The sequence below is a fragment of the Lepisma saccharinum genome, chromosome 27 (assembly GCF_977018435.1).
Source record: "Lepisma saccharinum chromosome 27, izLepSacc3.1, whole genome shotgun sequence".
In the NCBI taxonomy this organism is placed as follows: Eukaryota; Metazoa; Arthropoda; class Insecta; order Zygentoma; family Lepismatidae; genus Lepisma; species Lepisma saccharinum.
This window is the reverse complement of record NC_139255.1, coordinates 35,191,013-35,216,745: the sequence shown is the minus strand read 5'-3', so window position 1 is coordinate 35,216,745 and position 25,733 is coordinate 35,191,013. Positions and strand designations below refer to the sequence as shown.

Sequence of the window (25,733 nt, the reverse complement as noted above, 5' to 3'; positions counted from 1 at the left end):
CACTAAAGAAGGAAGAACGGACCGACTCATTCTGTTGGCTGGGAGTGGTACCACCCGTCATGTAGCACGTACATTCAATGCAACCCACAGAACGCAGATAACCCATGACACTGTGGCCAAAATTATCAAGAAATTCAGAAGGACAGGTTCCGTCGCCGACGAAAGCAGGCCTGGAAGACCAAAGACAGCAACAGATGAAAGGAAGGTAACGCAGGTGCCACGGTGTCATGGGTTTTCTGCGTTCTGTGGGTTGCATTGAATGTACGTGCTACATCACGGGTGGTACCACTCCCAGCCAACAGAATGATGTCAATCCGTTCTTCCTTTGTTAGTGACATTTCTTTTGCATTGGTTCACCTGCCTGAAAAGGAAAAATAAACATTAGTTACCATTTTCACCATTTGTATGGAGACTTATGACTCACCCTGTATAAGAACTTCTCCAGCTTCCGAGAACAGGCTCTTTCTAATTCACATCAAATTTGAGCAGATGCTAACCAATGAAGAATGGATTGATTGCTTTGCTTTATTTTACTTTGCTTTTTGTGCCACTTTTGGCTAATTTGCGAAAATGGGGATGAGTGATATGATGAAATTGATGAATGGATGCTTACAAACATCCAGGCCGGGATTCAAACACAGAACCTCTGGCATCATAGCGCGATGTGCTAACCACTCTGCCACGGGGGCCAGTTTAACCAATGAAGAAGTAGGTGCTTCTTGTGCGAGGATGTTCTCAGATCTTTTATTTGTTCAAATTGAACTACATGCTCTAAAAAGTTGAGAAAAATTGGTAGCTGCTCAGTTTTGTTCACATAGTCCAAATACTGGTTATTATGCACATTAATTGTACAGCTGACAATTATGCTAACTATCCTAATGTGAGCAGTGGAAGTAGCTGGTTGTTAGACTGTCTAGTCGATATAACATGAGGTGAAATTTGCAAAATCAAAATACATCACCAGATTTGACTTAGTGTGCTTACTCCATGTAAATGCACGTGGTGCGTTTAGATTATATACATTTAAAAAAAAAAAAAAATTGCTGTTGAATGTGTGTGTGAAGATTATTCAATACTGAGTTCACTGAAAAATATTATTTTATCTTTACACTGTGATTTCTAATTAACTACACCTCAAGATTAATTGAATTACAGAAAGTGGAGGAACTTCTCCAATGCTAAACACAAACTGAATACAGGCTGAAGGCTCAAAATCTTTTACAATGCCAGCTTATCTCTAAATGAAAATGACCTCTTTGTGAAAACTTGGAACTATCAGACCAACTCAAACATAGAAATGATGACATTGAGAGTTTTATACTCACCTACTAGGGATGGGCCGATACCGATAAAGTACCGATATAAAATTTACCGATACCGATCTGATATAAAATTAGAAATGGTCCATGAAGAACCTGAAATGTTCATTGATCTCCTTAATACATATGCGTTTCGAGGTAACTGCAGTGCAAAAGATGATTATCCATAAAAATTACAACAAAATGGCAGAATTTTGCACTAAATTATAAGATATTTATCGATATATCAGATTGGTAAAATAATCAGTAATTTTACCGATAAAACGATATGCCTATATCGGCGGACACCGACAGAGTCCCGATTAATCGGTCCCCTCCCTAGAATCTACCTATTTATGGCCATACCAATTATCCTGTTGTGATGTGGTCTGTTCCATGCAACATAGTTCCTTCGCTCAGTTGCCACGAAAAATGTGTTTTATATCCTAAAAAAATCATAATCATGGCATATCCTTAGAAAGGTTGCACAATTGAAACACCTAAGAGACACCAAGATAAGCAAAACACACAGTAAATAAGTCATACTTACTTTTGTTACAACTACAACAACATCTAATCCTAGATTCCTTGTCAACACAGCCTCTCCAAGGGGCAAGGCATCACAACATTCCTCATCAAAATTTCGTGAAGTTCGTCTGAGAGGGGACCCTTGTTCTAATTCATCGCCAGGCTCCATGTAATCCTGCCACTTCCGAATATCTGAAAGAGAATATTTCTAATTATTAGCGTTACCATTCACGAAACCAAAGTATCAGTCCACAATACACAAAATCCTGAAAATTGGTTGCATTTGCAGTCAAATTGGTAGGAAGCAATAAGCACAGACTATCTATAGTGGAACTACACGCAAAGAAACCTGCGCAGACCCACGACTCCTGTGCATAGAACTCCCGCGAGGAGGGGAGAGTGAACCATGCTTCCTTATGGCCAGAGCTGAAAGGAAGAAGGAAAATTGCGTGGGGACTTCTTTCGTCCAAAGTTTTCTCCTTGTGCTCGCTGATTAACTTCTACACGATTAGACACTTCTATAGGTTTTTTCTACTCTTACGGCAACCGATCCTCATGCTGGCAAGGGATGTGGGGAGCAGGGAAGCGACCAATCCAGATCCAGCATGATAAGAAATGCAGCAGCCTGTAGAACCATGTCCACGTAGTACTTCCTCCCACCGCATCATAACTCTTGGTGCTACCGCTGTTGTCTTCGGTGCAATCCCAGCTCCCCACTTCCCTTGCCAGCATGAGGACCCGCCGATGTAAGACTAGAAAAGACCTATAGAAGTCAACACACTCTCATTTCTAAAACGAAAGGTACTTATCTGAAGGTAATATTCATTAGAAGATATTTCTATTTTTTGTGTTGTGAAAATATTCGAAAAACTTTCCATAAAATACAATGCTCCAACAAGTGAAGGCATATACAATTTAAAAATTGAATTATATTTATAATATTTTATTAACTAATCATGTAAATTTTGTTTATATGATTGCTTATTTATTACTGAGTGCCTCTGGCATGCAAAAAGATTTTAGTACAGTAAGTTAAAATGTTTTACCAATTTATTTAAACAGATGCAAATTGTGATTTTAAACATATTGGTATTCTTGGGGGAAAATATGGAAGTTCTTTCAACATTCATGTCTACATTAGCCAATGAGTATTGTGAGAACCATAGGCGTAACTAGCAATGTAATGTCAAGTTGCCATGATATTCACACATTATTTATGCCCTCCCCCCATCTGGATCTTTGGCAAATCAGGAAGTGAGGTAGGCTCATGACAGCCTGGTAGTTACACTTTTGGTTTCAACTCATGTTCTGGAACCAATGTGATACTGGTGTAACCAGTTAAAAGTTAGTAATCTGTGACAAAACAAAGTAAAACTAACACAGTACTTTTGATAATACCTCAGCTCTGCATCACAGTTATGTATATTCAATGTAAAGGGAACATTGTAATGTTTCAGAAACATTAGTGATATGTAGAATTCTGTATGGGTACATAATATTTACTCCAAAATTGAAGTATCACTAGCAACAACAAGTTGTGTAAATGTACAAGGTGTACACGATGAACCTATGGGATTTTGACGCAATGTTAAAAATAAAAAAATAAAAAGTTATGACAATCCAGTCTTTTGTATTTGGTGCCACATACACTCAAGGTTGTATTTTTTTAGTTCGTGTGCATCATACTTGGTAGCACTGTCGTCGCTTTTGTGAAAATAGCATCTTCTCAAGAGAAAGCACACGCTCGCTGAGGTATGGTTTACGGAGTTAAAATCAAGTGTTACAATGCAGCGTAGGTTTCGAAGTGTCTTTAACAAAACACCGCCAACGGACAAGAGCATCAGGGCATGGTACAGAAGTTTTCTGGAAACTGGGAGTGTGTTAAACATGCCAGGGTGGAAGAACGCCACGCATTTCCGACGAGACAGTTGGCTGCCACGTAGCCCAGATATCACTGCTCTGGACTTCTTCCTCTGGGGGTATGTTAAGGATGCAGTTTACTCAACGAAGGTGCCAAATGTGGATGCTTTGCGTGACCGAATTGAGGCTGCCATTGATACCATCCCTGATGAAGTGCTGCAGCACGAAGTGGAATACCGGCTCGACATTCTTCGTGTCACTAAAGGTGCTCACATAGAAGTGTGGTAATTTTTTGTAGAAACTTTTTGAGTTGCTCTTTGCAATAAAATTACCAAAAAATGTGCAGGTGTATCACTTCAAAATTCTTGGAGGTTCATCGTGTATACCCTGTACTTTCAAGTTAACAGATCAGAATGTTTCTCTTGCCAGAAAAATATATATACTTACATTTCTGTTTGTAGTTTTGAATAACATCTGCTGAGAGTTTTAACCTGTCGATATGATCCTGTAGTACGGAGGCCCAACTTTGAAGCTGATCGAGGATTCCCCATGGAGTTGTCATGGCTACTGTAAACATTACTAATGTGTGGGGGAAGGTTTCCTCAGACAATGCAAACCTTAGGAGATGGGAATGAGATGGATCACCATCCAACACCCAAACACTTAGCCGTGTGTGGTCTGGAAAAACAAGAGAGAATAATAAAGTATTAACAGAAAGGCTAATCAGGAATGCGCTTACAATTTCAAGTGACTTCTGGACCACTATCCACTGGACCTCCAAAACTGTGACTTTGCATACTGAATAACCATGTTCAATTTTGACTGCCACCGAGCTCGACTTGTTCTTACAGTTCACAGTTCCTATCGCCTCACTGGCCACTCGGATGGTAAATCTACAGTTGGGTCATAAAAAAAGAAATTTGTGTTTCTGGTTTTCACTATAAAAAGTAAGATTTTAATTTATATTTTTTCTCACAGAAATAGCTTCTAACAGCATGTACGAGCAAAACATTGTTCATCTTATGTACCTGGATGAAGGAACAATCAGTAAAAACACACAAAACAAACTTTTTCAAGTTTTATTTTTATGAGTGGTGTGTTTCCTTTTCTGTTTCTGCTCTCTGATAGATGAGACAAACATATTTTTTAATAAAAAACATTAATACATAGAAGTTTCAAGTTAAGACCATATTATCTATTGCAGTGTTTCTGCTGGGGTTGGCTCACAGACTGAAATGTTCCAACATTTTCACTGATATGGCACTTGCTTGTTAGTCTTCACATGGTTTTAAATATAACTGTTCCAAATATGTGCTCATTTACTACTTGTTTTTACAAAAATGTTTCTTAATTGGAAATGTGTATTTTTTAACTTAAGGCAAGCAACCTAACCTGACTTCAAACACAAAGGGCACCTTAAAAGGAAAAAGTTTCGGAACCCCTGATCTATTGTGTAAAGTTGGGTCATGGGAACTGTCACTGGTTACATTCTTTAAAGGACTAGGTGCTCCCACACAACCAAATAAGATAGTGCTCTCACCTTTGGTGTCAAGAGTCATGGGTTCAATCTTTGTGGAACCCCCAAAAAGTCAGTATTGACCCAGTATTATGTATTGTGAGGACAATTGGAGAGTAGATAGCAAGTTCCAATCTTCAAAGTCAAAGAACAGTGGAGAAGAGACTGCATGCTCTCACCACACGTCAGCCAATAAAAAAAAGACACTTGGAGGCTCTACTCCTTAGATGGGTGTTGCACCATAGAGTTTACTCTGATAAGCTTACTTTTCATTTTTCAGTGCAAATTTTCTTCACGATCGATTTTGCCATACGTCTGGTGGCTTTGTCAGGCGTGTACTGTTTTGCTGCAGGTAACGTGGTTCCTTCTTCTGGTTGTGCTCGTGGCAGCACTAGAGTGCGCGTCAAATCTCCAGCATATGGCCTTGAACGGCTGAACAGCACCAGCGAATCACAGACGTGCGGCGTTGCTTAGTTCCATGACAAGGCGTTTCGCTCAACCACGCTGTCTCTGTTCAGCGTGAGATTTCGACATGGTACCGCTGCAGTGCGCTGCTATTGCCATATGCAGATTTGATGCACACTCTAGTTCAAGCGGTGCTTTCACTTTCTGCAATTCTGGTGTGGGAGTAGAGTTTCTTTCTTTTCCCGCTGTACGTGGGAAGGCTGTAGGCATCAGTTCTCGTTGCCTGCTTTTGAGGAAAGGTGTTTGTTCACATGTGCAGGCAGGCTTTTTTGTGAATGCTTAATGCCCATGCTTGTCGTGAAGGGGAGAAGGTTGGGTGCGTATGCATATTCCTGATAGCAGTAAGCCAGGTTTTAGTGAGGGCCCCGGGGTTATTGTTGAGGTAGGTGGGAGTGGTCACTATTGCATAGGTTTCTCTTGAGAAGCTTTCCAAGGTGGATTTCGCTTGCATGACTATTTTGGCAGAGTCTGTGTTATGGTTTTCGTCTATAAGGTAGCAGGAAAGGCCTGTTCTTCTCCTTCCGAGTTGGTGGTCAATATCATGCTCCTTCAGACTATCATCAAGTCTGTGCTTTGTCATACCTACTTACTTGCTTCCACAAGTGTAGGTGATCATGTAGATGGCACTTCTTGCATTGAGGTTGGTGTAATATCATTTGAAATGGGTTAGGTGGAAGAATATGGAAGGAGTGGGTTGGTCTGGTATCTTGAAACTGTGCCTCGTTACAACTTCTTGAATTTTCTTGGTTAGGTCAGGATGTTGGGGAGGCAGATCAATTTTTCATATATATATATATATTTTCTTTCTGGGGGTGTGGCTGGTTCATTTTTCTTTTGGTAGTGTCTAGGAGGTGGAGGAGTTCCTGTCGGCTGTACCCATTGCTGATGCCAAGGGAGATGATATAATCGAATTCAGTCTACTGTATACGGTAACGGTTCTGAATGTTTAATATTTTTTTTCGCAGGAGAAAGACAAAGCATTGCAGAGTTGTAGAAATGATTGTTATAGTAAATTTGAACCTTGATGAAAGTAAGTACCACTGAAATTAAAATTTGAAGCTTTCTGGAAGTATTTAGCCAAGTTTTCAGTTTTGAAAAGTCCTATTTATCTGCGAAAAGATGATGTAAAAGGTACCTTACGCAAATATCCCCGCTTCACATCGACAAGATATTCCACAGACTACTGCCGACATGAGACTTGAAGGGATGTCATGGTTGAGACAAGCACCAACATGAGGAGATGTTGAAATTATGCTAAGAGCCCTAAACCTGGCCTGTCCAACCTATGAAACCTATTCACACCACACACATGTGACCTAGATGGCAGCAGCAGTTCATAACCAAGATGACAGTAAACGATTGGCTGGTTGCAAGAGAAGAATAATCTAGAGTACATGGAAGTGAAAAACTATCAAGCAAATATACAGTAAGTAATCAATAAAACACTGAAGTATGTCTTAAAAGACAAAAATAGAAATCGAATCATGAAAAAAATGTCTGTGTACCATGATGAAATAGAGATTAAACGATCGGAACTTTGACCGGTAGTACTTCACAAATCAAAACAAACTGAAATTCTTTAGACCTCATAGAATATGAAAACTTACAGAGAAAAACTATTTGTGAAACTAACTTCTCCTTTAATTTAATGCCTATAACCAGAGTATTAAATTACATTGGTGAACAAAAAACCTACAGTTCAAAGCAGGATCTGGAACCATTTGTAATGTTCCTCTACTGGGGATAAAACTTGAATACAGAGTGATGACATTATCATCAGGAAGAGCCTGAACTGATGTAAATTCATTACCGCTTCCCTTTTCAGAAAAAATAATAACAAGAGTACAGGGTCCAACCTAAGAAAGACTAGTTTTCTTTAAGACATAGAAAGATGCTTACCTTCTCTGTATTCATCCCTAACATCAATGTAGGCATATTCTAATCCTGACCCTTTCTTTGGGTCCTCAACCCCTTGGAGTTTGGCAATTAAAGTTGTCTTCCCTGATTCATTATCACCTGTGAACAAATCCAAACAAAATAGCATTTAAACCATTATAAATTGGCATGTAATAACAGGCTGAGTACACATTTACTTTCTCTGCAACATCACACAAGTGTTACATTTATAAATGTAAATAGAATATGTTGAAATATTACAGAAAAAAATAATAATCACTCTAATACACATATATATTTGTCCCATTCTTGTGAAAATATTTTTTTTCCCAGTTTGAATTTTTAATTGCGCTTTCTACACAGATAGGCTAATTGGGACTGACCCTACAGTTTAAAGTGGGATATGAACCACTGTGCATTGTGTGTCTACTGGGTAACTATTCTGAGACCTCGCCTTTTAAACAAAAAATTATTCCATTCTTCAAGTGTTCTTCTGTTATGTTAACCCTGAGTTCAGACTCTGTAGTTTTATAATGTTAATCAGACTGTGGGGTCAAATTTGACCCCTAATTGTTTTTAAGTTAACTTTTGTATAGTTTTTTTAGTAAATGACACCAATTGACAACTGTTGCATTACAGTATATTTTCACAACCTAAGGTACCTCCATTACATATTGAACCTTCTATTTACATAGTTATATAGGATATAACCAAAAAAAAAATACATAAAGGAAGACATATGAAAATGAAATCTTTAAGAAGATTGCTCAGAAATGTCAGTAAATGACACCAATTAATAACTGTTGCATTATATTATATTTTTCATGCATCACACTGAAACAGAAAAAATAGTCAAGCGCTATTAAACAACGCAATCTTACAAAAGATGCTTTCTTACATTAATCAGTAAAAAAACTTTCCTCACACAAATCACTGGGACACTGGGGTAAAATTCGACCCCACTAACAAAAACAACCAAGAATTCACACTGAACTGGCTGTTGTATATGTTGTTGAAACAATTTCGAAATGCTGCGGTTTTTTTTTTTTTTTTAAAAAAATGGGGTCAGAAATGACCCCACAGTCTGATTCCAGGGTTAATGTTTAAAGTATAACTCAGATGGTTCCTAAACATAACATCCAAACCTTTAATTCTTTGCAGTAAAAAAAATGAGGAATGAATTTTATCAAAACTGATTTAATCTATTGACCAATAATGCCATCTATTTACGGTATTAGTGGCTCCATCTTACTAGAATATTGATGTTCTGGCAGCATTGCCATGTTTGACAAAGCTTGTACTGATTGTCCAGGAAGCTGATTAGAGCTATGCACGACATTCTGCAACATCTTAAAATGACCTATTCCATGCTTTATATTGTACTGCTCCAACATCTACCACCACCATTATACATTTCTTGCATTGTTCCAGGTGACAGACAGCCCTCAAGAACTGCTTTCAAAGATCATATTTTCTTCTTTTCCCAAAATTATGTTTTACTACGTACAAGAGTACATTTGTATGTGGTAAATAGGCAGTCATTATGCTTAACATGCACATAATGGACCAGTATTAATTTTTCAGCACAGAAAAATGTTTGTTGCATCCCAATGACATAAATGTAAAATAAAATTTAAAATGTATATATTACAAAACGTATTTAACTCATCTCACAGTGGTAGTTCCAAATAACCATTACTATATATTCATTGCCTAACTTTTTACCTTGGCAATACTGTGGATTAAAAAAGGAAACTGCTTCAAACTTAGCTTTTATCTGTAAAATTTAAGAAAAGGATACCAATGCAGTGACATGATTTTTTTTATATTAAGAAAAATACGGTAAGCAAGACACATTATTTAAAGAAATATTCGACCTGTACTACTGTGCTGAAACATATCCAAATATTATAGCAAATTCTTATTGGTTTTTAGGCCAAACACTCACCTAATACAAGAATGGATTTACATGATGGTAGCTTGGTACTTCCTCTAGCTTGCACTTCACCTAGAATAGCTGCCCTATAAAATACAAGACAAAAGTATAAGCACAGTACAAAGTTTTGATAACACCTTACATAACTTTATTTTTCAAATTTACTTGAACAAGATTGAAAATAGTTATGGACATTTCTGTTCTTATTACAACCCAGAATCTTTGAAGAATTGTTTTGAGTCAACTTTGTACACAAGATAGGCCTTGAGTTCAAAGTGAGATCCAAACCACTATGAGCCTCCACTGGATATCAAACATGGGAATCCTTGATTAAAAGGTGGCGGCATTACCACTATGTCACCATGGAGCCCCTACAACAAACCAGAAGTGCCTAACTGTACATGGCAATTACTTGCTGCATAAAAGTATTTTTCCTCAAAACATAATTCCTACACACATTCTATCCTAAAGGTAAGTGAAACATAAATACACTGCCCTATTTTCAACCTGTGCAAGGGCAAATTTCAATCCATTCACTGCAAAAGAATTTCAACTAATGAAACTACGGTCATTCAATCTTATCAACACTGTGTACAATTATTAAAATGACTACATGAAAGAGAGGACTGGGATCCTCAGATATATCACAAAAATTTGCGAACCATTCTGATACAGATGATTACCTATAACTTTCACACACTCATTATTTCACATACATTACACGACATACCCGTTCTAAAGATCGGTAACACTTTACTATACCTGAGACAGATTCCTTCAAATTTACAGGAGAAAGTACTTACGGAATTCATTTTCTGGAGTGTTGTTGATGTTCCGGAATGTAGTTTTGGTCCATTTTAATGCGAATCCATGTGGTTTTATACAAAAATCTCTCTCCAACGTGCTATTTCTGCTCCCGCCATTTGCAAGGAGTGCTAATGGAACCTAACCTAACAGGCCTAACCTAACCTAGTAGGCATACCTCGTCCCCGTAAGTAAGTAAAAAAGTCAATTTAAAATTCCTAAAGTGTTTTTAATTTTTAAAAAAGTATTTCCGACGTGCTATTGCTGCTGCCGCAAGCTATCGCCATGTTGTGTGTGGAATAAACAAGAACAGTAAGTACTCGTAAATGTAAGAAATATACATTATTTTCGTTACAAATTCCATTATTTCACCTAAAAAAGTGTTCCGGAATGCAGAATAGTACGTTAGCAATGTAAAAAAGTGCGAAAGAAATCATTCCCAGGTGTCTCAGGTATAGTAAAGTAGTACCTAAAGATCTTGTAAACTAACTAATATCAATAAAAATAACAAGAAACTTAATAAAAAGCATATCCATCTATCTATTTGTTTCTGAATTACCACGTCCAAGTACTATCCTCACGCAACTGTTCAAAATTTCCATTGTACTTAATTCGCACTGTCACTACTGTATACAAATATCTTTATAAAACACACTAATGTTGTCCTCAATATGCTTCATTTATCTTCATGATAGACAATCACATTGTACCAATAAAATAGGATACCAGAAGTAACTTCATTCCATTACCTATATGTCAACTAGAACCCGTGTCGAAAAACTCCACGGTTACGAACTTTTTGCTTTTTAGTAATACCGTCCGTGTACGAATAAAGAATACTATTGTATTGCTAGAAGTAATATCCCATAACTACAATATAAAAATCTCACCATAAGTTTTCCTTGTTTTCCACATCATTCTTCTTTATTTCGTTACTGCCAGCTGGAGCTACCACTTCCATGATGGGCGCCATCTTCCAATACAGTTTCTTCTGGATCCCACAAGTACCAACGCCCGGATGACAGACAGAAGGCGAAATTTGCGTCGATTGTGAGTCATCGCTCCGGAGCACACTTCTTGGTTGTGAAAATACAAGTAACTTGAACAAATGTAGAAAGAACAAAGGATATTTCCTTGTTTATTTAAAAAAAAATAACAAGAAAAATCAGAAATTTGACGAGTTCGCTAGTCAAGCTCATTATGTTACCCAGTGCGTATATCGAACTCAAATTCGAAATATTTGGGTGACTTCACTGATTGATTCCAATTCCTGCTACAAACCATGAACAACAATTTTAACAGCAGTCCATACAGGATATTTTTCAACATGAACTGCTTTCTCATTAAGTTTTTTCAATGAGTGTGCCCCCGTTATCCCCCCTGCAACTTCAAAAACTCCCAGTTCCATATTCGAATCGATTCAAATGACGCGTTCATGTGAATGAATTATAATCGTTCGAAGAGCGATTCATTCTCTGGAACAAAACACTGACTTGTTTATGATAGAAAGAGTTTGTATTGCAGAATACTAACAAAACATAATTAAGCATGTTTAACATTGGAAGATATTTTGTAAGAGCAAGTGGAAAATGTGTCTGCTCTCAGAGATACACAATTGATTCGTTGTCATCTGTTACAAAAGCGATGATCAATCATATAAATCTAAGCAGAAGTTCGTACAGCACAGTTTCAAGTACTGTCAAAGGAAAACTAGGTGAAGTGTATTGTCATGCTACAGCAATTGCTGAAAAATTACGTTGGTCAGAGTCAATATTGTCGTGTACACTGTACAGGGAATTACTGATATGTCACCTTAACTTGCTTTAGGAATTGAAAGATCCTTGCACTTACACAAGAGATTTGATGATCGCCGATATCCACCCCTGTATTAATTCTGCCACTATTATTGTGAATTTAATTACTCTGTAGATGCTGTGATCTGTTGATCACTTACGTTTATATCCACATATAATGGTTTTTGTTTTGTTTTGTAATTTTGGAACGAGTTTACAATACCGGACCACTCTCCAATTTCTATGAAATTTCGCCTCCTCACTATTTGTGAACTCCTAATCACGAATCTGCATGTAATAATTGGCGGTCAAGCATGGAAAATGAAAAAACAACGAAATGAAGTATGTTTTCTTAATGTAACGTAACCCTACCATAAGAACAATAGGGAGCGAATTTACAATATAGAGAAAGTCTCCAATTTTGTTAATTTTCGGTATACTAACTAATTTTGTCCTCCTAATCACGAATCTGTTGAAAAAAACCGGCGGTCACGTCTGAAAATTTGAAAAAAAGCCGATTGAATTTTTTTTATATATAGGTGTATATGCGTAGTTTTACGAACAAAAATGTAATCTCCTGTCATTGTGTCCAACTACGCCGTTGTTTTACAAGAAAATTATTTATGATGTTCAATTCTAGTACGATCCCTATTTTTTTTCGATGAATTAGGGGTGAAATGAGTGCTAAGGAACCTAACCTAACAGGCCTAACCTAACCTCGTGTGAATGGTTCGTGGGGCTACCCGTGGATGGTTTTTGGGGCTAACGTCAATGGTTTGTGGGGCTAACGTCAATGGTTCGTGGGGCTACCCGTGGATGGTTTTTGGGGCTAACGTCAATGGTTTGTGGGGCTACCCGTGGATGGCTTGTGGCGCTAACGAACAATTTTTGTACAATTTCCAGACGTGACCGCCGGTTTTTTTCAACAGATTCGTGATTAGGAGGTCAAAATTAGTTCGTATACCGAAAATTAACGAAATTGGAGACTTTCTCTATATTGTAAATTCTAGCCAACAATAGCTCCACGGAAGACGCCATTTACCCAACATGAAGAAATCAACAGGCAAGACACGGTATAGTTCTGTTAGCTGAAACATTATTTTTTCTTTGTATTTATGCTAATGGAACCTAACCTAACAGGCCTAACCTAACCTCGTAAGCATTCCTCGTCTGTCAGCAAGATTGTTGTGCGTAAAGGGAGACCATTAAGGAATTGCGAGAGAAAGATGGTTCCGAATTGCTGTGTATGGACAATCACCGTGTAAATCGCAAGGTTATTTTACAAGTTCTACACGTAAACGTACAATTTTAACACCTGACCGCCAAATATGAACTACAGATACGTCATCAGGACACTGAAATTAGTATGTAGGCGAAATTTTATAGAAATTGGAGAGTGGTCCGGTATTGTAAACTCATGCCGTAATTTTACTCCAAGTACAGAAAGGCTAATTGAGACTAGATCTGTAGTTTAAAATTAAGCCCGAACCACCGCGGGCCTTCATGAACCTGAGACCCCTTGATTACAAGGCAATTATGTTACCACTATGCCACCTGGGATGTCTGTTCACACAATAATAATTCAGTTTTTGACATACTATATTCTGATGGTGTAGCAACTAATATAATTATTTCTTTTCATCATTCTCTTAAATGACTTGCAATTATAGCAATGTCTGAATTGGAAAATTCAAGTCATGTATTCTCTGCAAATACAGATCAGCAATGCTTGAACTTTATCTAGTATTTTCATTAGTTTTTGTGGCTCCATGGTCACATCACCTACCCTCGATTTCGATAACATTTCAAAATATTTTCGTCCAGAATGAAGTTTCTTGTAAGAAAGAGAGTTCCAAACAAACACGGAAGGTAATTTTAAGAGTTCTACGTGCTACAAAACTTACATTTTTATAACATTAAAATTCCTTACCTACGTAATGTCAATACGGTTTTTCAGGGCTTTCATCATGGATTCATGTCACAGGCACACGACCCGCTATTCGTTCAGTGCCTGGCCTTGGGATAAAGAGGCAATTACCTTCTGAAGTTTTTATTTTTCGGTACCTTCCTAATGTTTCAGTGCGGAAAATGTGTTGGGCAGGTGGCTCCGGGCAGTTTCTAACATGCCTTCCAAAGGGACTCTATAGAGAAAGAGCTGGGGCGAAGTGAAGACGTGGTAGCTGTAGGTTAATTACCCCAGGGCAGAACCTGGAATTGGCGGGAAATTTGGACATCAATTTTCATGTCATTTCTTGGGGTATAGCCCTGAAAAACCGACTTTTACATACATCCATCGGTACGGGCACTACGAAACTAACATGGCCGCAAGTAGAGTATGTGTGCTACAAAACTAACATGGTCGCAAGTAGACTTCCACCTCGCAAATTTCAAACGGCTCTACAGTCGTCAATACGTCTTTCCGCGCTCCAGAATTTTGTTTTTCACAATTTGCAACACATAATCTTCATAAAAACAAAAAAATCCTTGCGAAATCGAGGGTGTGTGATGTGACCACGGACTCGTTTTTTCTTGTTATTTTCGGTCACTTTTCTGCCACTTTCGGCTAATTGTGATGATGAGTATGAGTGATGATTAGATTGCATTGACGAAGACAAAGAATATCTGGCCTCCCCAATGGCATAGTGGTAATATTGTCACCTTGTAATCAAGAGGTCGTGGGTTTGGTACCTGGTGGAGGCACATTGCACAGCGGTTCGGATCCCACTTTAAACTGTAGGTGCAGTACCAATTACTCTATCTGTGAATAAAAGTGGACTTGTTACTAAACTTTAAAACAAGTGAGAAAAAATAACATTTATATCATAACTGGGACTCAATCCGTGACCGTTGGTGGTTAAGATAAAAAAGTTAACCAATTTACATGCTCAGCCACTGAAGCAATGAATGTTAACCCAGGACTTCCCTGATAGTATAGTTTAAATGATATTGCATTTTATTCAAGTAAGCCTGTGGTGTTACATTGGTAAGAATTTACAATATAGAGAATGTCTCCAATTTCGTTAATATTTGGTATAGTAACTAATGTTGGCATTCTAATCATGAATCTGTTGTTAAAATGCGGGGGTCACATGTGCAAATTGTACATTCATGGGTAGCCCACGAACCATGCACAGGTGCCCCACAAACAATTCACTGATAGCCCCACGAACCATTTCTGGTTAGGTTAGGTTAGGCAAGCTTAGTTAATTTTTTTTTTCATTAATCAAAGTGATACACATCTAAAAAAAAATCCGCTTATATCAGCTTTTTTCCAGATTTCCACACGTGACCCCCACATTTTAACAACAGATTCGTGATTAGAAGGCCAAATTTAGTTACTATACCAAATATTAATGAAATTGGAGACATTCTCTATATTGTAAATTCGCTCTGTTACATCTTACAATAATAGAGAAACTTTTGAAACAATTTCCATCATAATAAGCTTTGTTACCTTTTAGTTACTCAGTGTGAAATCCGGACCTTTTTGTTAACATCCTACCGTCCTTTCTTCAAATAAGAGATATTTAATTGCAACATGATTACTACTGAACTCCCCTGTTGTAACCTGTTTAATACCATCATATATCCTTCACTGTTGAATGTGATGCTGTTCCCATTAACTTTTGAATTCAAAACCATAAACATCAGATTATACTCCCCCTGGAAGAAACTTTCTAATGCCATAAAAACAATTTCATTTCAAGGGAGAGGTATGAAATTAAGTCAGCATTTTCCCTCGACTATTTGAGGTAACTGCTTCAAATTAGAATTAATTTAGTGATGTGCATCAACACTGACTTTTATAACAGACAAATATAACATTCCTGAATGTTCAGCCCCTGCTTGCAGTCAGGAAATAGTTGGAACAGGGCAATTTTTAACAGAAAATTAGTAATTTACAATGATTTCTGTAATCCCACTGTAACCAAGATTGTGAATGTGTAGCATCCTATGTCCACGCTTCCTAAGTGCCTCAATAACATGGTGCAAAGCACAGGGGAGAGCTATACTTTTTTGTTAACTAGAAATATATTTACCTTTTTTTTTCAAAGATTCTGTCATAATTAAGATTTTAAAAGAAAAACTCATAAAACTTGAAAAAATAACAGCAGTGTGTAGATATGTGTCTTGAAGCTTTCCTGGTGACAAATGACTATCTCAGGGTAGAACCTCTACCTTGAAGATAGAGTAACATTAGCTCTCAAAAGGTTGGAAAACTTTCCTGAACTGAAAGGTCGATAGCCTGAGAGAATCTGTTCGTGAATGGTGTGTAGAATAAACAGCATTAAGAAGCAAGAACTCAGTAATGAGTTTTCTATTGTAGGTGTGACAGTGGAGGTAGATGGCTCGGAGGGAAGGCCCTTGTACTTGGATGCCCAGGCAACCACACCTTTGGTAAGCATCATCATCATCATTGTTGTTTTTGTTGTTACAATAATTATTTCAGATAAAATCAAACAAGACAAGTACCTACACAAATATGTTTTTTTAGATAAGGTATTTGTTTGCACATTTGTTTTGTGATATTCATTGTTCGACAAGACAATCTATGTATGGCATTTCACTTTTGTGTGAAAAGTCTGAAGTACCATGGACTCAGGTCGTTATTAAAGCATATATATCACCAACTTTGCAATAAGTTACTAACCCTTAACACGTTGACTGCCATGAGACCCAAAAGTGGGTCTCAAGTATCGTCATTCATGAAGCCGTGATACCCACGATACCCACTTGTGTGTCTCACCTCAGCAATTGCTTCAGGCCGTGATACCCCTATATGGGTTTCACTTGTCATTTGCTAACATGATCAAAGATATTGTTTTGGCTTCAGAATGTTACAGTATACTCTTAGCCTGGCCCTAGATAACAACAGGCAATTACAACAATGGCGTACAAATGGCCGTAACATTGTAGTAATAAACCTAGTGCTCTGTGATTATTTATGATGACTTTATTTTGTTGATTTTCAACACAACAGGCCACACTAAAAATGCATCGTTGTTTGACATTTGGTGTATTTCAGGCAAGAATTAAACAAAGAAGGAGAACAATAAAGGAAGAAGAAGAAATTAAGACTATATTCAATGTGATTGAACGTGTAGATCGCATTTCGTGCAATATTTTATGTAAGAAGCACTTCTGTTGTTGTATGTTCTGTTGACGATGTATGACCAAGAAACAGAAAATATGCGTCCAACACTGGACGAGCTTGATAGTTCAAGTGATTAAAGTTTGTTATTTGAAGAATCAGTCATTTTCAAAAAAAAAGTGAGACACAGAAATGGGTCTCATGGCCCTCTGATCAAAATTCTCTTCTCCAGGACACGATACCCAAAACTGGGTCTCAAATTTAAATTGAATTTTCAACGGTTTTTTTGGATTGTTTTGAAATTTCTTGTGCTTCACAGATCTAATGACACCAACTTCATCCATTTTCACAAATTTCTTTTACTTGGCCCCACGATGCCATTCAGACAATCTGGCCTTGGCAGTCAACGTGTTAACTACTATGAACCATCTCTCAGACTGCACTAAATTTATCTTCTCCATACTTTCAGTTGAGGCACTGTCTACACAGTGTCAAGGTCTGGAGGCCTTGCCTTTGTTTTTTCAAATCTTGGTGAATTCTATTTTCGGTGAGCAATCTGTCTATTCACACACTCGCTCTTGCACACTCAGATAAATGTGTAATGCCATTTCTTCAAAACATGAAATGTTCCTGGCCCACACCCCCTTCCATTTACTTCCTTACTTCAGCATTTCTATCTTCAGGTTCTCTCTTGTCGAATGAAGTTCGCATTCACACAATTTCAAAGTGAACCATCTCCCGGTGCTGTTTTCAATGGGGAGTAGAGAAAGCAGAAGAATGGCTCTTAAGGCTTGGATCAGTGGACTTTCAGACTCACTTTACACAAAAAAAATTGTGAGCTACTACTTCCCTCTTCGTCATGTAGTGTTGCAATCCTTTTCCATTCCTTACTGTGTGACGGAGTCGAGAGTAACCCATACATCATTGCTAGGGACATGCATATTTCATTTTTGACAAAAAAACGAAATTTGAAAAAACACATTGTAGTGTTAATTTTTCATGTTTTTGAAAGGTGTGAGATGTATTTTGTGACCATGTTTTGTCACGAAATAATGCGAAATGAACTGCAAAAAGTGAAATTAACTCTTAAACACGAAATTCAGGGTTTATTCACCGACGCGACACCTTCTGAGGTCTGAATTATCCTGAGAATTATGCAATTCCCGGAAAATTAATTATTTCTGCTGTTAATATTGGAGAAGCAAAAATGGACTCCTTTACACAGAAATAATCTTAATACTCTGATAACTACATAAATGTGCTATTAGAAGTGAAATGTTAATTCTGTGGAAGAAGTGTAGTTTTTAAATCAAATTAGGATTATATTCACAATATTAAAACCAAAATGTCTTTTTATATACCACTTTTCATCCAATTTTTCACCGCTATAAGACCGATATTTTATTTTATTTACCGCTTTTGAACCCGAAATTGACTCCGTTTTTGTACCGAAATTTTGCTTTTTTTATTTACCAAAAATATGTGCCTCTAATCATTGCAAATTAAGATATTTTTTTTAGGAAAGGGAAATTTTGATGATATCTTTTCCATCTTACGTGTTCCAAGCATGGCAGTGTTATAGAAATACCCAAGCATTTGGTGCCTTGCCTTGAATGGATTAAATGATTAGGAAGGAGGGGAGGGGGAAACAGCTGATAGAAAGAATGTATTTGCCGATCAGTTTCGGGTGGTTATGTGAGGGAGGAAGAATGTTGTAAACCAAGAATGATGTTTTGAAGTCAGCAGTGGAAAGAGAGCAGAGAGAGAGATTGTTTTTTCAGTCTGGTTTTCGAGAGGAGTGGGATCATAACTTGCGAATAGCATATAGCTTTGATATATGCCCATTCGTGGCTTGTAGTGACAAGATACTTCATGAAAGTGATTGTACGTTTGAATGCCATTTGCGATGGCATATTGAAAAAAGTGAACTTCAGAATATTTCACAATTCTTGGTGTAGTTTGGAGAACACCTGTGTGATGAACTTCAGATTTAGCGTGGTGGCTAATTTCCATTAAGATGCCCTAGTAGGCAACATGTGGTGCTCCCTGGATGAGAGGAAGAGAATGTCCTATTTGAAAACCGATGCACTCATCTTTGTGTGCAGCATGGCATCATAATGGAAGTAAGGTCTCAATTTTCATTATTGGAGAATCCGTATTCAAAGATGCAAGGCCAGATGCAATGCGTGGAATACATTAATATAAAGGTGCTGGAAAAATATGTGGATCTAAGAGTTATTTTTAAAATGTCAGGGGTTTGAATGAAACCTATTCATAATGTCTAGGAATTTGTGTCATTTTAAACGCTGTGAATTGTATTTGGAAGTTCAACAGAAATTTTAAATAATCTTGTACTTTTTTTGACATAGAACAGTTAATCCAATTCATTATTCAGTGCATATGTCACTGATTTTAAGTAATTTTTGTAAAGGTGCTGGCAAGAACTAGTTGCATTTGATTAGGGTTTCGAGGATCCTCATGACAATGACTAAATTGAATAAGTACAGTGGAACCCTGGTTTTACATTTTCCTGCATTATACATTCAATCTTGATGGTCCCACATAACAAAATGGTATAAAAATTTCCCCGATTATACATTTTCCCACATTTTAAATTTTTTCAGCTTTGTCCCTTGACAAACGTAAAATCAAGGTTCCATTGTACATTGAAAATGAAAATTAACTGAAGTGTATGCTGAAATGTTCATGTGGCATATGATGGGACATATTTATATTGGAGAAAGATAATGTACATTATTAAAATTTGGTAATTACAGAAATTACTCGCGATATTATTATCCCTTTGAAACCATTTCAGTTTATCAGTATATAGCTTTGTGTGTGATTTTGTCAGGTGGTGAATTTTCTACAGGTCACGAAAGAGACCAAACAACACATATTCTCTCTTGATTGATTAAATAAATCACTGGGTATTTTGAATTTGTAATAAACCTTATTTTTATAAATTTTCATGAATTACATACAATTCTGCTATCATCTCATTATCATTGAAAGGTGCATCATAACTCGGATTGCCAATACAATTACCATAAACGGTAAGTGGTGGGATGACAACATTTCTTCTGGAGGCTGAAACGCATACCCATAGACCCAGACCACCATCTGCCACTGGAAGACAACTTTACTTTTAATTTATTTATTTAGAAGTAAATTTGTGGAAATGACACGGTGGGAATTATAGTTCTAATTCACACACATGTGTTTATATCAGCAAATGCAAATTTTTACTGTTTCCTCTGATCTCTCACTTAGTTTTGAATCTTGCTTTATTTTCAGGATCCTAGAGTTCTTGATGCAATGATGCCCTTCCTGACAAATTACTTTGGAAACCCTCATTCAAGAACACATGCCTATGGATGGGAAAGTGAGAAGGCTGTGGAGGATGCTCGTAAAGTAAGAAATTGACCTTATTGTTTTATTTCAAATATGTACAATGTTCGAGGTTTTCATAAGAATGATATGTATGTACAGGAGATGTCTAACAAGGGAGGTTATCTCCGATTTCCATGAAACTTGCAGGTGTATAGAGGGACCCAAAGGAAGAAGTATGTGTTTTTTTTTGTTTCAGCTAAAAACTGTTCTGGGGCAACCCCCTCCCCCTCCGATTTTCATGAAACTTGGCAGATGTATAGAGGGGCCAAAAGGAAGAAATACATGTTTTTTTATTTCAGCTAAAAAAAACTTTTTGGGGGCAAAAAATCCCTCAAATGTCAAAATGAGGACAAATTGAAGTGGGCATTTGACCCCCGTGTCCCCCTCCGATTTCCATGAAATTTGACAGGTGTATAGAGAGGCCCTATGCCATATTTACGTTGTTTCGGGGTCAGATCCCCACTTCAATTTCTCCTCCTCTTGACATTTGGGGGGGGGGGGTTGCCCCCTAAAACAGTTTTTTAGCTGAAACACAAAAACACGTACTTCTTCCTTTGGGCCCCTCTATACACCTGCCAAGTTTCATGGAAATCAGAGGGGGACACTTAGATAACCTCCCTTGTAAGTGTCATCAGAAATAAGGAATAAAATTTCTGGGATTATGAACATGAAAGCACCCAGAATTCTTTAATGTTCTTCTCATTACCTTGTCAAATGTTGTTACAAAGTCTGTCTATCACGCAAACACCACCTCAAACTTTCTATCAAATACATTATGATTTCATTATAACATAATAATAACCCACGGTACAACAGCCCTTGAGGGCCAGGGCCTACATACACTTGCCGAGGTGGGAGATCATTCAACCAGTTACGGGGTGAAGTATGGTCAGCATGATGAACCCTGAGTCGTAGGTTGCGCTACTGATTCATAGCTCCCCAATTTCCTCATGATGATGGTTTGCCACCGGTTTCATACTCAGGCCGAAATCTCAGGAGAAAAGTTGTTATGCTTCCCCCCAGGAGACTTGAACCTGCACGCATCTTGTAGCCAGACTCCAAAGCACGATGCCTTAGACTGCATGGTGACGGTGTGGGACTCATTACAATATATGTAGCTTTGAATAAACAAGTGTTGCTGCCTCTGAACCAAAGGTACACACGTAAAAGGTGAAACAATATTCAGTTTTATTTATTTAGCTTCTGCCAGATCAATTGGTGTTGACCTTCTTGCAGGAAACATTCTGAGTCATGTACAATATAACATTTTTTTATGCTTGAAATTTGGAAAGTGTATGCTGGTGATATTTGCATTATACAGGGTGTCGCAAACTGACGCAGTTGAAAGTACACAATAATAGAAGCAAAAAGTCTCAGTAAACATGGGTCTGCAAACGAGCCATTTTCGATATAATTGCGAATGTGTGTTTACAAGTTGCCACTGACTTCATTGTTTGTAAACGTCGTCCTAGTTGGTAAAATGCTAATAATACAGTAAGAAAAGTCATTGGAGATCTCATTGCTTTTATTGAACATTCTACTTACTTTAACAAGGAATTTTCCTCGTCGAGGTTCCTGGAGAGTGTTCTACTGCTTCCAACACCATATCCTCAACTTCAGGCATAATGCCTGCATGTCTACCTGCTCTCCTAACAGGTGTGAAGTTCCCATGTTCTCTGAGTTGCGGATGTACCCTTGTAAATGTGTGACATTCGGGGTGCCTTCGAGCAGAGTATTTTTCTTGGTACAAGGGTGCAGACTCCTGTGCATTGCCGTTAGCCAAACTACAGCACCTAGAATAACATAGTGTGGAAAACGGCATGGTTCTGCGCTCTGTGGCTGGTTCCACTCGAAAATGATCCGCTAGAGGCACTGGTGTTGACCCCGGTGCTTGGTGTTCGACTGCTTATAATGGAAGTAAATGGAGTTTTCGCTGCAACGTCTGATTCTTTTACATGAAGCATTTCTATGAATGTGATAATTGCTATGATATTTGGTACAGTGGTCACGAAGATATTAACGAACATTCTAGACAGTCGACCACGTCCAGTTATCGTCATACTTTCGTTAATAATACGGGAGAAAAAATACGCGTGGAATGCTCTTGGCAACTAAATTTTTGTGTATGAATTAGGTTCATTATTATCATCATCATCATTTCTTTTAAAGATATACACACTGAAGCATTTGTATTTTTTATATTTACTGTCTCTTTTCTTCCGCTTTAAATTAATCGCGGCGATGATGATAATGATGATTGCATGAAACAACAAGGGGAAACCCACAAAACTTTCTTAGTGCCATCGACATGAGTGTAAGGAAACTTTCAAACCAATGGGACAAGTGACACGGGATGTTCGCACTGTCACACTAGCGACACACACTTCCAGACTGTAAATTAGCATTCATTGCACATGAGGGTCCAAACAGCAAATGACACGTTCATATGGCGTATTCGCGTGCTACTTGTTACTTCGGTTGGAAAGCTCCTTAAAGGAAGGGTGCTGAGACCGAAGTGACGCGCTACAGGGGGAGTTCCCAACTAAGTGACAAGTGACATGGTGCCTTCAGTCTATTAGCAAGCGTTGCTTGTGAACAACAGATAGGCGACACGATAAACCGCACATTACAACAACAGATCTAGGCGACACGATAAGCCACACGTGTCGCTTCTGCGTCGCTCAAACTGACTGGGCCATTTCCTCAATAGCTTGCAACATGTTGCCGTGGTTTGTTGTTCGCGCATACGCGATGCAATGAGTGTCTTGCTTTAGTGAGATTGCGCACCAAAGCAACCAAGTGGCACGCGACACTTATCGCTTGAGGATTTCACCAACCGAACGCTGCCCTGTGCTTCCCGTCATGCCGCTACGATGTGAAATGTTGCTCTTGATTGGCTCCTTTCCAAGCAACATGTGTCGCTTCGGTATGAAAGTTGCCTTGGACCGAATGACCTGTGTCGCTTTGGTGTGAAATCCTCGTATCGTTTGTTGCATGTCGCTTTGGTGTAAAATCTCCTTGAGGAAACGGTGCAGTCAGAGCTTTTGTCCCTACGGTTCGAAAGGCTGCATTGATTACAGACTGCTCGCTTTCAAGCAACATTTGTGGTTTGTCGCCTCGGTATGAAATATCTCTCAGGATACTATTTATATTCTAATAACATAGAAAAATAAACTCTAATACACAGTCCAAGACCTGACGTCCGGAATCACATTGCGATGTTTCTTCTTGTGTTACGCATGCTATTTATTTATTAATTTTATTTTACTTTTCTTTCCAAATTAATGCCATTTCGTGACTGCAAATCACTCTACAAATATAATTGTTTCCATCAATTCACTTACCGCCTTTCTAGAGAAACAAATCTACACAATATATTCCAAAAACTAACTAAGCCGCATTACTTTCATAACAAAATTAGCACCTGGGTTGATCGCACTGTCATCTACTTGTCATCGTCTCGGGGAACCAGTTTCTTGGGTCGTTTTCCATTTTACGTTATTCAAGGCGCTGTAGCCAAACCATACATAAAATGCATATCCGCATATCTTCATTGCTGTAAGGTTCCATTTTCACTATGCAGTCCAGCACAACTGACGTGACTCCCACAGTACGATTAGACTGTGTACTGATTGTATCCATCCTGTTTGATTACAACACCATCTCTCGGAAATGTTCTGTTTTGTATACAAAGAGCAAACCTTGCAAGGAGCAAAGCACTCAGTGTTTACGAAATGCAATCAGTGATGGCTTCTAACCACACATTTGCACACATTATTAGCATTTTACCAACCAGGATGACGTTTATAAAAAAAAATGAAGTGAGTGGCGGTTTGTAACCACACATTCACAATTATCTCAAATGGCAGACCCATATTTACTGAGACTTTTTTGCTTCTATTATCATGTACTTTCAATTGTATCAGTTTGCGCTATTATGTGTCGCAACAAGAGTAGCCACCATGGAGAAATAGACATTTCTTCTCTGAAAGCAGTAAAAATATCAATATGATGAAATGTGCTGAAACATTGTTGGGCTGTTCCGTTACATGGTACTCGATTATCTCCTTTTTGTCAATTACTATAAACTTTCTCTTTTCAAAAGTCTATTAACATTTTTAATATACATTAAAACCTCGTTAATCTAGACCTCGATAAGCTGGACTTCGCTTAATCCGGACAGGCAAAAGGCAAAAATAAAGCAGAATGCAAGGTTTTAAATGTGGCTAGAAGTCAATAAGAGAACTTCCCAAAGAAAAGGCAGTCAACCACTGATGAAATTCTGTTTCCGCACACTTTGTACTGTACTGTATAGTGTATTTAGGCCTATGCCCTTTAAATACACCATAAAAAAAACGTGTTTTGTTGCTATAAACGGAGTTTTAATACACTTTCTACTGTTCTTTTAGGTTATTTCAGTTAATCCGGACTTTCGTTAAACTGGTCAACTTATCCCACCAGTATTGTGAGAGAAAATGGATTTTCTGCTCAAATGAGAGCTAGATTAATACGTATTCTCAAAAATATTTAAAAATACAAAACTTCTTGAACTTCTGTTTAGGTGAGTATCTATTTTTTTCCAAACGGCATTTCGGGAAACTACTGTTCCCTTCCTCAGGTTCTTTTTTTAGGCTATCTGAAATACTCCATAGCCACGTCAAATCTCTTCAAAAGCCAGGAAAAAGGATGTGGTATGACTTTGGTGAAGGAAGAATTTGGAAAATTTGCTAAAACTATTAAAACTCCCATCCCCCATGACTGTTCCAAACCACAAGAATAAAAAACTTTCTCAGCCTAAAAGAACCATTTCAAATTAAAAAGATAGAAATGCACTAGTGCATTCAGCGAGGAGTCATCCTGAAGTCAATACGGGGAAGTGAAATGGCGTGCACCTTTTTATCTTTTTAATTTGAAATGGTTCTTTTAGACTGAGAAAGTTTTTTATTGTTGTGGTTTGAAACAGTCATGGGGGATGGGAGTTTTAATAGTTTTAGCAAATTTTCCAAATTCGTCCTTCACCAAAGTTATACAGAGGTTGTTCAGCGTATATTTGACCAAACGCGATTCCTCCCCCCTGCACTCAGAATGAACTCACCCAACCTCGGTCAGGCATGTTTGTCAGTTTAGTGTGTGAGCTGTAAAAGAGTGGTTG

At 37.9% G+C, this 25,733-nt stretch overlaps 2 protein-coding genes across 2 annotated transcripts in view; one reads left to right on the top strand and one right to left on the bottom strand.

The window, feature by feature from the left end:
- The window catches only part of Dlic (dynein light intermediate chain), a 28,902-nt gene extending 17,572 nt beyond the window's left edge, over nt 1-11,330 (bottom strand). Inside the window, exons 1-5 of the mRNA XM_083113374.1 lie at nt 11,194-11,330; nt 9,512-9,585; nt 7,567-7,683; nt 4,134-4,364; nt 1,849-2,018 (exon numbers count right to left, since the gene is read on the bottom strand). Coding sequence (XP_082969500.1) covers nt 1,849-2,018; nt 4,134-4,364; nt 7,567-7,683; nt 9,512-9,585; nt 11,194-11,276 — 675 coding nt within the window. The 5' untranslated portion in view covers nt 11,277-11,330. The remainder of the gene's footprint in view (nt 1-1,848; nt 2,019-4,133; nt 4,365-7,566; nt 7,684-9,511; nt 9,586-11,193) is intronic.
- Nucleotides 11,331-11,775: 445 nt separating this feature from the next.
- The window catches only part of Nfs1 (Nfs1 cysteine desulfurase), a 40,026-nt gene continuing 26,068 nt past the window's right edge, over nt 11,776-25,733 (top strand). Inside the window, exons 1-3 of the mRNA XM_083113430.1 lie at nt 11,776-12,017; nt 16,424-16,494; nt 20,486-20,602. Coding sequence (XP_082969556.1) covers nt 11,852-12,017; nt 16,424-16,494; nt 20,486-20,602 — 354 coding nt within the window. The 5' untranslated portion in view covers nt 11,776-11,851. The remainder of the gene's footprint in view (nt 12,018-16,423; nt 16,495-20,485; nt 20,603-25,733) is intronic.